Source organism: Oncorhynchus nerka, linkage group LG23 (assembly GCF_034236695.1).
Source record: "Oncorhynchus nerka isolate Pitt River linkage group LG23, Oner_Uvic_2.0, whole genome shotgun sequence".
Taxonomy (NCBI): Eukaryota; Metazoa; Chordata; class Actinopteri; order Salmoniformes; family Salmonidae; genus Oncorhynchus; species Oncorhynchus nerka.
In genome coordinates this window covers 21,827,240-21,840,358 of record NC_088418.1, presented here as the reverse complement: position 1 = coordinate 21,840,358, position 13,119 = coordinate 21,827,240, and the positions used below count along the sequence as shown (strand labels likewise).

Sequence of the window (13,119 nt, the reverse complement as noted above, 5' to 3'; positions counted from 1 at the left end):
TAAGAAGAGTTTTCTTTTTGCAAATTGGCCTGAAGTGTCCCTTAGACCTGATAGATAATTCACCACAATTTCCACCTCCGTTTCTACTGTTTCACACGTTTCCCTGCTGTGAACAATCCGGATCATTAGGACAGCAAAGCAGCCCTCTTTGTCGTGTGTGTCATTATATTACAAACAATGGACCCCCTTTTCAACAGTAAGCAGGGAATCACTATTTATAGCGAGGCTTCCCCTTTTAGGCTCTTTAATTACTGTTTGGAAAAGTAGAAGTGGTGTGTTATTTGGGAGGAAGGGAAGTCTTTATTGTGGGCTATCAGATTCTCATGCTCTCAATTTGATTTAGGCCGATCCTATCCTGTAGTTTGAGCTCAAGAAAACAGTTGTGAAATGTGCACAGCGTATTGCTTGTACCTGTTACCTGCCACAGGACCAAAACCGAGGAGAAGTTGAGCCTCGGGCTTCAACTCTCTTAGATGTTGTGGAAATTGACCCACTATGCTGTTTACTTTCTGCATCTATGTCATATCGCTGAGTCTACCTTCAATATTTAATATTTTATGATTTTCATCTGTTAAGCTGTTTACCAATATTTTCAAGAACAGTCTACAAATCCCTCCAATTCGATCAATCCAGTCTGTACAGCCACATTGTGAAATGCTTCCCTCCCTCTCCTGGGGATAAGTATGAATGGATAGCCTATAGCAGGAATAGCTTTTCCGTCCTATCAAATTAGCTTGGAGTGGAGTTACAAGCCCATTGACACTCTGTGCTAATAGACTAAATTGACCCACTAAAACTACACTGCTCAAAAAAACAAAGGGAACACTAAAATAACACATCCTAGATCTGAATGAATGATATATTCTTATTAAATACTTTTTTCTTTACATAGTTGAATGTGCTGACAACAAAATCACACAAAAATTATCAATGGAAATCAAATTTATCAACCCATGGAGGTCTGGATTTGGAGTCACACTCAAAATTAAAGTGGAAAACCACACTACAGGCTGATCCAACTTTGATGTAATGTCCTTAAAACAAGTCAAAATGAGGCTCAGTAGTGTGTGTGGCATCCACGTGCCTGTATGACCTCCCTACAACTCCTGGGCATGCTCCTGATGAGGTGGTGGATGGTCTCCTGAGGGATCTCCTCCCAGACCTGGACTAAAGCATCCGTGGTGCAACGTGGCGTTGGTGGATGGAGCGAGACATGATGTCCCAGATGTGCTCAATTGGATTCAGGTCTGGGGAACGGGCGGGCCAGTCCATAGCATCAATGCCTTCCTCTTGCAGGAACTGCTGACACACTCCAGCCACATGAGGTCTAGCATTGTCTTGCATTAGGAGGAACCCAGGGCCAACCGCACCAGCATATGGTCTCACAAGGGGTCTGAGGATCTCATCCCGGTACCTAATGGCAGTCAGGCTACCTCTGGCAGGCACATGGAGGGCTGTGCGGCCCCCCAAAGAAATGCCACCCCACACTATGACTGACCCACCGCCAAACCGGTCATGCTGGAGGATGTTGCAGGCAGCAGAACGTTCTCCACGGCGTCTCCAGACTCTGTCACATCTGTCACATGTGCTCAGTGTGAACCTGCTTTCATATGTGAAGAGCACAGGGCGCCAGTGGCGAATTTGCCGATCTTGGTGTTCTCTGGCAAATGGCAAACGTCCTGCACGGTGTTGGGCTGTAAGCACAACCCCCACCTGTGGATGTCGTGCCCTCATACCACCCTCATGGAGTCTGTTTCTGACCGTTTGAGCAGACACATGCACATTTGTGCATTTTGCAGGGCTCTGGCAGTGCTCCTCCTGCTCCTCCTTGCACAAAGGCGGAGGTAGCGGTCCTGCTGCTGGGTTGTTGCCCTCCTACGGCCTCCTCCACGTCTCCTGATGTACTGGCCTGTCTCCTGGTAGCGCCTCCATGCTCTGGACACTACGCTGACAGACACAGCAAACCTTCTTGCCAAAGCTCGCATTGATGTGCCATCCTGGATGAGCTGCACTACCTGAGCCACTTGTATGGGTTGTAGACTCCGTCTCATGCTACCACTAGAGTGAAAGCACCGCCAGCATTCAAGTGACCAAAACATCAACCAGGAAGCATAGGAACTGAGAAGTGGTCTGTGGTCACCACCTGCAGAACCACTCCTTTATTGGGGGTGTCTTGCTAATTGCCTATAATTTCCACCTGTTGTCTATTCCATTTGCACAACAGCATGTGACATTTATTGTCAATCAGTGTTGCTTCCTAAGTGGACAGTTTGATTTCACAGAAGTGTGATTGACTTGGAGTTACATTGTGTTGTTTAAGTGTTCCCTTTATTTTTTTGAGCATTGTATTTGATAACAAGCCGTCTGGCAAAGGTGCATCGGTTGACAATCTACACAGGAATGCAAGGCAGTGAACCTGTTTCCCACATGTAGACGTGTGTGTAATATGTTTGCGTAGTAGACTCCTCACGTTACAATGTTGAGGATATTCTGAATTAGAGCAGCTTGTTAGCAGTACAATCCATTCAAATAGCTATGCTCATTAAAAGGCCATGGCCATGTGATAACATTTGGGTTTTTCTATAAACTAAGGTATTAGTAAGGATTTTCTACACTGGACAACTTGTTACAGCTGTTAAGTCGTTTATAATAATCTGCCTATGTTTTTCATGTCGTTACATTACGATATAAGGGGGGAATCATATCTAGATTAAATCAAATTCACGAGTCGGTTTAAAAAAATGAATGTTTAACCCTTTATCATGGTTGGTGTCTTGACGGACTTGTCTAAATTGGTGTGACATAAAACATTACTTTGCTGTCCTTGCATTTATGGCAGTGTAAGTTGTCATATCATATATTAAGCATTAATCAGTTAAATTAGACATTGAACTTGAACCCTGTAAGAATCGTGGATCTAGCGGTCAGACATTTTGTTTTGTATAGAGATCTCAAATGCAGTGTAACATTTCCTGTCTCCTTATGTTACAGGGTGAAAACACTTTATGGGAACACAAATTCCAAATAATGTATGCACTGCAAAATTGAATGCTTCTTTTTTTTGTTGTACTATGATAATTTTTTCAAACGGTACAAAACATACAAATGACAGCATGCAGACGACAATACAAACATCAACGATCTGCCAAGACCCACCTGCTCACACCCCCCATCTCCAGCGTCTGTATCACTCTCTGACACAGATTCAAACTGCACCATTTTGTTTCTGTCCATCATCCACACTCGTTCAACATTTGGATAATAAAACCTTTGACCTTTCCATTGTGTTAACGATGGAGGATTGGTTGATTTCCAGTTAAGTATTCGGTTTTTTTTTCAAGAGGATTGACGAGAAAAGTATCATCGAACCCATCCGGTATCTCACTGCACCCTCATGTGCCATGTCTAGAAATATGCAGACGGGCGGATTAAAAGTACATTTTTAATTAAAAGACAGCCAACTTTCTAACTCTGCCCGTAACTTTTGGGCTTTATAGCGTTCCCAGAAGGCATTGTTGGTTTTACACTTAAGACTCTTGTATAATACATTCAATATATTAGTTTATACTGAATTGAGCATATGTTTTCATTAACCGTAATTTCATTAGTTATGCTCCTTCATTCCCATTTTTATACCAATATCAGTTATTTTAAAGTCTTGGTTCCAATAGTTTTTCCCCCCCCTAAGAGATTGTCAGATTATGCAAGGTTTTCTATATATTACCTATCTTATGAATATCCTCAAATCGAATGCTTCTTACTGAAGGAGTCACCTTACCTTGATACTTAAAATCTAAATCGATACTGTAATTAACATGGTTCTAAAATAATTATACACAATACTTGTTGGATGTGTATTTGGTGTCCAGCTGATTAGTTGAGCCATGATATTTTCACACATCATCTGATCCAGGAAGGAATTTTCCAAATGACAGTCAAGTGACGAACAGCTGTTGTGATGGTGCCTGCGATTCAACAACAGCCCGGGTCCTGGGGGAAAAAAGGTGTTTGAGTGGAATGCCCAGAGTATTTTGCTGTCTCATTCATTACACCGGTAAAGGCCGCTGTGCCTCGATATCCCTAGTGAATTGATGTTGATCATCTGTTGTCTGCTTGATTTACAGCAGTTTAACAGAGAAAGCATACAGGTAATGAGTTCATACTTTCGTATGTTTTTGTGCCTTGGAAGTCGACTGTGTACAATTGTGGCGATTTTAGCATGTTTGTCTTAGTGGAGTGAAGTCGACCACCATTTTTTGTTGCATGCCAGCAAAGCCACTACACAGCTTTGTGTTATTTTTATATGGCCTATGTGGTCTAAAAAGGAAGGAAAATACAATCACGGGGATCCACTTTTATAGAAAACATACTGACGAAGATGGAGCATTGCGCAAACAAAAGAACCCTCGCAATATCAACTGGAAATACAAGGGTCTATATATTTGAATGGGAAGCATGGTTACAGACCCAACAACATTATATAATATCCCCTCCTCGTGAAGGAAAACACACGAGCTAATTATAATACACAAAGTAAGCAAAACAATGAAATCATTCCAACATTGCCTAAAATTATGAATAAGATACTTTTGTATATATAGTGTATATGGACACTTTCAACTCAAATTTATTTATAAAGCCGTTCTTACATCAGCTGATATCTCAAAGTGCTGTACAGAAACCCAGCCGAAAACCACAAACAGCAAGCAACGCAGGTGTAGAAGTGCGGTGGCTAGGAAAAACTCCCTAGAAAGGCCAAAACCTAGGAAGAAATCTAGAGAGGAACCAGGCTCTGAGGGGTGGCCAGTCCTCTTCTGGCTGTGCCGGGTGGAGATTATAACAGAACATGGCCAAGATGTTCAAATGTTCATAAATGACCAGCATGGTCAAATAATAATAATCACAGTGGTTGTCGAGGGTGCAGCAAGTCAGCACCTCAGGAGTAAATGTCAGTTGGCTTTTCATAGCCGATCATTAAGAGTATCTCTACCGCTCCTGCTGTCTCTAGAGAGTTGAAAACAGCAGGTCTGGGACAGGTAGCACGTCCGGTGAACAGGTCAGTGTTCCATAGCCGCAGGCAGAACAGTTGAAAATGAGTAGATTAGGTTATTTCAGCCACACCCATTGCTCACAGGTGTATAACATTGAACACACAGGCATGCAATCTCCATAGACAAATATTGGCAGTAGAATGACTTTACTGAAGAGCTCATTGACATTCAATGTGGAACTGTCATAGGATGCCACCTTTCCAACAAGTCAATTCGTCAAATTTCTCTCCTGCTAGAGCTGCCCCGGTCTACTGTAAGTACTGTTATTGTGAAGTGGAAACATCTAGGAGCAACGAAAGCTCAGCCGCATAGTGCCAACTTCATGGTGCCAACTGTACATTTTGGTGGAGGAGGAATAATGGTCTGGGGCAGTTTGCCATGGTTCGGTCTAGGCACCTTAGTTCCAGTGAATGGAAATCTTAACGCTATAGCATACAATGACATTCTAGATGATACTGTGCTTCCAACTTTGTGGCAACAGTTTGGGGAAGCCCGTTTCCTGTTTCAGCATGACAATGCACCTGTGCACAGAGTGAGGTCTATACAGAAATGGTTTGTCGAGATCGGTGTGGAAGAACTTGACTGGCCTACACAGAGCCCTACCCTCGACCCCATTGAACACCTTTGGGATGAATTGGAACGCCAACTGCGAGCCAGGCATAGTTGCCGAACATCAGTGCCCAACATCACTAATGCTCTTGTTGCTAAATGGAAGCAAGTCCCTGCAGCAATGTTCCAAAATCTAGTAGAAAGCCTTCCCAGAAGAGTGGAGGCTGTTATAGCAGCAAAGGGGGGACCAACTCCATATTAATGCCCATGATTTTGGAATGAGGTGTTCGACAAGCAGGTGTCCATACTTTTTAGTCATGTAGTGTACTAATGAGATAAACCTACAATATAAGCAATGAAACAATTGAGATGTACAAACTATGACATAATGAGCGAGTAGCCAATTCAGCACTTTTGAAATGTACAGAGACAGAATTCAGAACACGGGCCTTTGTTACAGTATTCTCCCAGTACACCAAGTCAGAACCGTAGGATAAATAACATGGGCATATAAGCAGACAATGAAAGCTCTTACAATATTCAATGATAATATTTCTCTAAAACAGGCTAGAGGTGACATGTGCACCACCAAGTCAGAACTGTAGGCTAAGTTATGAGGGGGAGAGGGACCAAATTGTTAAGGTGAGACACATGGGCTACTAACAGCTTACTACACAACATACATTTTTTATTTTTTAGCTACAGTATACATATCTCCCTGTCATATTACATCATTTATGCAGCAGTATACAAGACATGGTCTCACTTGAACGTGGCGAGGCGGTCCTTCTTATGGGCGAACTTTCATCAAACTTTGTCATCAAAGTCTGTCATTCTCTGGATTTATGGTGCTTTCAGGACGTCAATGATCTTCAGGTTGGAGCTCTCGAAAGAGGCCGGAGTTCCCGACTTGGAATTGCGAGCTGGATGACCGCTCAAAACATATTTTTCCAGTCCAAACTATTTTTTTCCCGAATTCCCAGTTGTTTTGAACGCGGCAGAAGTCATGCTGGATTGACAGCAGGGGCAATGTATTCAACCTATTCTTCCCCATAGTGTGTTGTGTGAATGTTTATCCTTTTAAGCTTGTAAAAGAGACCCTGACAGATGTTTTAAATCCTTAAACCCAGACTTGGACCACACACCCTCTCCACCAAATAGCAGGTAGGGGAAACAAAATAGTGATTGCTTTGTGACACTTGCAGTTAGCCATTGACTCCTTCCAAACCACTCATTGTTGAATTTGCGATTGCCGACTTGTTGGGTAATGTGTATGTCCAATGGCTGATGAGCACCGATATGCTTTATCTATAATTTCTCGTCATATGACAAGGATTGAAAATGATTTGCCTGTAGATTTATTTTACTTGATTCATGAAGATGAATGCTTGTCTAGCTTGCTAGCTAAGATTGTGAAAGTGTTATGTTGACATGATCAGTCCAGTCATAGCTACAGGAGATATAACGTGATTTGTCCCATGACCTTGCGCCTTATTGGAAGGGCACTTCTAATGTAAATCTATGGCAGCACCCAAGGGGATTTGAACTGCCTAGCTCTCCTTGTAGATTCGCCTGTGACCTAGTGTCCCCATTAGTGACAACTCTGAGACCATCTAGTTTACTCTCTGTATTTTCACTGACTGCCCCTCCACCACAGAAAGCACTGAACTAGGCTAAAACACCGCATTTGGAGCTGCTTTTCTTAGAGTTTGTATGCGGCTTTATTAACTTAAGGCAAATGTTTTCGTTTTTTTTCAATGTTTGCAAACTAATATGTGACACGAATTCATGCCAAAATAACATACAAAACGCTTGCCCTGAATGACAGTGCGCAACACCCGGTGCTATTCCTATTCATTATTCTGGATATGATGACAACAAATTACATAGCTCAGTGGGCTTAATCACAATATGATCTGGTAATGAAATAACATGACAATTACATTTTGTTTTCAATGTTAGACCTGCAGTTTCAAACAATACAAGGGGCTTGAAGTAGCCTACTTCAACTTGAATTTGGAGTATTGGAATAGCCTAGCTTGAAAACCAGACATTTCCTCAATTTGCTGCTTGAAAAGTTATTGTAATTATTGTAGCCATTTCATAAGCTCTCCTGCTCCCTTTATAATTATCCGTGATTTAATTTCATTATACAATTGTATAACATTGAGGTCCTTGAATTACAATTAAGCGCTTGAAAAAGCCCCTGAAAGTCCTTGAATTTGACTTGCCAATGTGTCTATGAACCCTGCTCAAAGGATGTATAGTCTTAGGCATATGTTGTTGTATAGGTTATGGGCCAATTTGCATATATTCACTTTTATTCCTTTTAGTGTAACTGCATGAATGATTTTTTGTTTCAAACATTTTGAAATGTTGATCCCAATGTCACACATTGGCCCCATTTCTTAGAGAAAGACCCATTTACATCAGTACAGTTGCTGTGATCTTGTAAGGATTCACAGCCAAGGGAAGAGGTCTTCTCATTACAGCATATACATATATGTCATTGGGTCATGTGTCCCTTTTGTAAAGGTTATTGAGCCTCCTTTTCTTCTCCTTTCCAGACTCTGCAAGCTGGGCGATGTCCAACAGATGAACTGTCACTGACCAACTGTGCAGTCGTGAGTGAGAAGGAGTCACAGTTTGAACAGTAAGGTGTGAGTGTGTGTGTGTGTGTGTTTTGATTCCCAGCCCTGAGATGCCTCTGTTAAATCAGTGTGTGGTTAATGGCAGGTCACAGTGCATCACTGGGGCTTTCCTTTTCTATCATGTCACTAAATTGTCTCTGTCTTTTCTCATCTCTGGCCTGCACATGTCCCTCTGGGGCAGGCGTGGGGACTCAACAAACCTTCTCACCTGGTGAAAGAAATAACCCATTCTGTTTTCAGCATTTTACTTTCCCTGACTGATCAAAAAAAAATGTCCCTTGTCTCTCTGCAGCAGACGTATAGTCAGCAATGTGTTTGAAACTTGAAATTGAAATAAAAATCTCTGTGTCCAATCACTATACATATGGTATTGTGAGGTCCCTGGCAATTCCCAGCTCTAGTTCACTCCAGGTTTCTGATGTCTGTTAGGCTTACATACTGTATTATAGCCAAGCTAAATATGTACAGTACCGTTCAAAAGTTTGGGACGGTAGGGCCTCCCAGGCGGCGCAGTGGTCTAGGGCACTGCATCGCAGCGCTAGCTGTGCCACCAGAGACTCTGGGTTCGCGCCGGCCGCGACTGGGAGGTCCGTGGTGCGACGCACAATTGGACTAGCGTTGCCCGGGTTTGGCCGGTAGGGATATCCTTGTCTCATCGCGCACCAGCGACTCCTGTGGCGGGCCGGGCGCAGTGTGCGCTAACCAAGGCCGCCAGGTGCACGGTGTTTCCTCCGACACATTGGTGCGGCTGGCGTCCGGGTTGAATGGAGCTGTGTTATTAAGAAGCAGTGGTTGGGTTGTGTTTCAGAGGACGCGTGATTTTCGACCTTCGTCTCTCCCGAGCCCGTACGGGAGTTGTAGCGACGAGACAAGATAGTAACTACGAAAAAGGGGGTAAAATAAAAAATAAAATAAAAAATTGGGATGGTAGTATATATAAAACCTTTGAACGGTAGTATATGTCTTTAACACACAACATGGAACATGGAGAAATCTCTCTCTCTCAATAGAATGCTTGCTATCCATATAAACATGCATATTCTAGTACTTTGTATGATATTCTTCTCCTCTACGCAGTCACGTGACGGTGAGAACCACGCCGACCCACAAGTTTGTGTTCACAGTGAAGACCCACCAGAGTGTGGTCCCAGGAACCATCGCCTTCAGTCTTCCCCAGGTAGGAGCCACCATCATGGCCTTCAGAAATAGGCTACACACTGTGTTTAAGCCTATCCTTGCTTGAATGTCTTGTGTACTGTTACAAGACATTTTAAACGGACTAAAAGTCTAACCCACATCTTTAGGGCGTTTTATAAACAAAGCCATTATTTAATCAATGAGGATGAAGTGGGTTTCTACAAGTGCAGATCCCGGAACATTTTGTGGATGTAACTGACGCCATCTGAGCGTCTTACTTCAGCTGGGGCTGTACTGTGCTCTAGCTGTCTGACTTCTATGGCCTGTCTGTGTGCTCCTCCTCTCCCGGTCTGTTGTCTTTCTAACATGTATGTCACTGCTTTTGACTTTTGACCTTGCCTGACTGCCTGCTCTTTCTCCATCTTTAAACTCTGCAGCCACAGCAGCACACAGGTACTACGGTAACATCCTCACCCCGGTCTTATTTTACAACGAGATTGGAGTGTAAACGTAAGAAACATTTGAAGGTGTAGCGAAGCACTACACCATAACTCTTCACTGGACATTTGTCAATGGCCTAATGTGCCATACATCAGCCAAGAGCTTAGGCCTAAGTCATGTAAAGTAATGCTCCGTACATCAGCCAAGAGCTTAGGCCTAAGTCATGTAAAGTAATGCTCCGTACATCAGCCAAGAGCTTAGGCCTAAGTCATGTAAAGTAATGCTCCGTACATCAGCCAAGAGCTTAGGCCTAAGTCATGTAAAGTAATGCTCCGTACATCAGCCAAGAGCCTAGGCCTAAGTCATGTAAAGTAATGCTCCATACATCAGCCAAGCGCTTAGGCCTAAGTCATGTAAAGTAATGCTCCATACATCAGCTAAGAGCTTAGGCCTAAGTCATGTAAAGTAATGCTCCATACATCAGCCAAGCGCTTAGGCCTAAGTCATGTAAAGTAATGCTCCATACATCAGCCAAGCGCTTAGGCCTAAGTCATGTAAAGTAATGCTCCATACATCAGCCAAGAGCTTAGGCCTAAGTCATGTAAAGAAATGCTCCATACATCAGCCAAGCGCTTAGGTCTAAGTCATGTAAAGTAATGCTCCATACATCAGCCAAGCGCTTAGGCCTAAGTCATGTAATGTAATGCTCCATACATCAGCCAAGAGCTTAGGCCTAAGTCATGTAAAGTAATGCTCCGTACATCAGCCAAGAGCTTAGGCCTAAGTCATGTAAAGTAATGCTCCGTACATCAGCCAAGAGCTTAGGCCTAAGTCATGTAAAGTAATGCTCCGTACATCAGCCAAGAGCTTAGGCCTAAGTCATGTAAAGTAATGCTCCGTACATCAGCCAAGAGCTTAGGCCTAAGTCATGTAAAGTAATGCTCCGTACATCAGCCAAGAGCTTAGGCCATATTCATGTAAAGTAATGCTCCATACATCAGCCAAGAGCCTAGGCTTAAGTCATGTAAAGTAATGCTCCATACATCAGCCAAGCGCTTTAGGCCTAAGTCATGTAAAGTAATGCTCCATACATCAGCTAAGAGCTTAGGCCTAAGTCATGTAAAGTAATGCTCCATACATCAGCCAAGCGCTTAGGCCTAAGTCATGTAAAGTAATGCTCCATACATCAGCCAAGCGCTTAGGCCTAAGTCATGTAAAGTAATGCTCCATACATCAGCCAAGAGCTTAGGCCTAAGTCATGTAAAGAAATGCTCCATACATCAGCCAAGCGCTTAGGCCTAAGTCATGTAAAGTAATGCTCCATACATCAGCCAAGCGCTTAGGCCTAAGTCATGTAAAGAAATGCTCCATACATCAGCCAAGAGCTTAGGCCTAAGTCATGTAAAGTAGGTGACACAATCAGTTCACGATCAGTCAAAAACCTGTTGCCTGGTCCTGATGGTTTTTGACCGTTGTGTGACTGATGTTCTTCTTGAAAGATGAAATGGGTTGTAAAATAAGACCATGCTTGAGAGGAACGTTACACCACTGTTTTTGTCAGAACACCCTATTTATTAGTGTTGTTGTGTTGGAGATGTACTATCGTCCACATATGCAAGAATGTATTTTTCCTGGGCCTGTTTATACCTTGTTGCTGAGAAACTGGATGCCATAAATCAGGGTGGGGGGGTGATTTATTTTGGGCAAAAAAAAACACTCCAGGCCACTCCTTTTAAATGATAATGGACCTATATATTTTCAAATAACTTCCCTTTTCTGGCCCGCAAAATGATATTGACAAACATATCTGTAAGAAAAAATCTGTGGGCCCTCTGTTGAATTTCGAAATCACATTGTGGCTCTCGAGCCAAATAGTTGGCCCAACCCTGCCATAAATAGTTTATATAAAGGAAATGTGTGAACTGTACACTGATTAGGATAAATGACTTGTTTTTCAGAGAAAATGGGCAGGCATCTCCATTGGTCAGGATGTGGAAGGTAAGAGTAAAACATGATGAACTGTGAGGTGATTGTGTGCGAGTGCAGGAAGGTACTTTCGGCTTCAAGCAGCCTCTTTAAGGCAATTGATTACCATTGCCATTGTATTATTGCTCTCCTATTGATGGTTAGCTCTGGTCCATAGCCACAATAACCACTGTCTCAACAATAACAACCCAGCATCCTTCTCTAGCAAAAACCCTGCAACCTAATCATATTTCACTCCAATGGTTATAGATGTTTCTACTATGTCAGAGAAATGGCAATTATCCCATGATCCTTTGCTGCAGTGATAGAGCTTCCAGTTGATTGCAATACACTGAGTGTAAAAAACATGAGGTACACCTGCCTATTCCATGACATAGACTGATCAGGTGAAAGCTAGGATTCCTTATTGATGTCACTTGTTAAATCCACTTCAATCAGTGTAGATGAAGGTATGAGACAGGTTAAAGAAGGATTTTTAAGCCTTGAGACAATTGAGACATGGATTGTGTATTTGTGCCATTCAGAGGGTGAATGGGAAAGACAAAAATACAACTCAATATTAAGAAGGTGTTCTTTTTCTTTCAAATGTATGAATTTTTTTTATAATTTTGGAATATATTTGATAGAATTCAGACCCCTTGACTTTTTCCATAATTTGTTATGTTCCAGCCTTATTCAAAAATGAATTAAATAGCTTTTTCCCCTCAATGTACACACACTACCCCATAATGACAAAGCAAAAAAAAGTTTTACTTTTGCTAATTTATATAAAAAAAACTGAAATATCACATTTGCATAAGTATTCAGATGCTCAGTACTTTGTTGAAGTATCTTTGGCAGCGATTATAGTATAGAGTCTTCTTAGGTATGACGCTACAAGCTTGGCACACCTGTATTTGGGGAGTTTCTCCCATTTTTCTCTGCAGATCCTCTCAAGCTCTGTCAGGTTGGATGGGTAGCGTTGCTGCACAGCTATTTTCAGGTCTCTCCATAGATGTTTGATCAGGTTCAATTCTGTCTGGGCCTCTCAAGGACTTTCAGAGACTTGTCCCGAAGCTACTTCTACACTGTCTTGGCTGTGAGCTTAGGGTCGTTGTCTTGTTGGAAGGTGAACCTTCGCCCCAGTCTGAGGTCCTGAGCACTCTGGAGCATGTTTTCTTCAAGGATCTCTCTGTACTTTGCTCTGTTCATCTTTCCCTCGATCCTGACTTGTCTCCCAGTTCCTGCCGCTGAAAAACATCTGCACAGAATAATGCTTCACCGTATGGATTGTGCCAGGTTTCTTCTTCATTCAGACAAAAAGT

General features: G+C 42.5%; 1 protein-coding gene across 1 annotated transcript in view; it reads left to right on the top strand.

Annotated features, from left to right (window-relative positions):
* The window catches only part of LOC115106461 (vesicle-fusing ATPase-like), a 50,463-nt gene that overhangs the window by 8,227 nt on the left and 29,117 nt on the right, over positions 1-13,119 (top strand). The window contains exons 2-4 of the mRNA XM_029629227.2: positions 8,168-8,253; positions 9,329-9,428; positions 11,788-11,827. Coding sequence (XP_029485087.1) covers positions 8,168-8,253; positions 9,329-9,428; positions 11,788-11,827 — 226 coding nt within the window. The remainder of the gene's footprint in view (positions 1-8,167; positions 8,254-9,328; positions 9,429-11,787; positions 11,828-13,119) is intronic.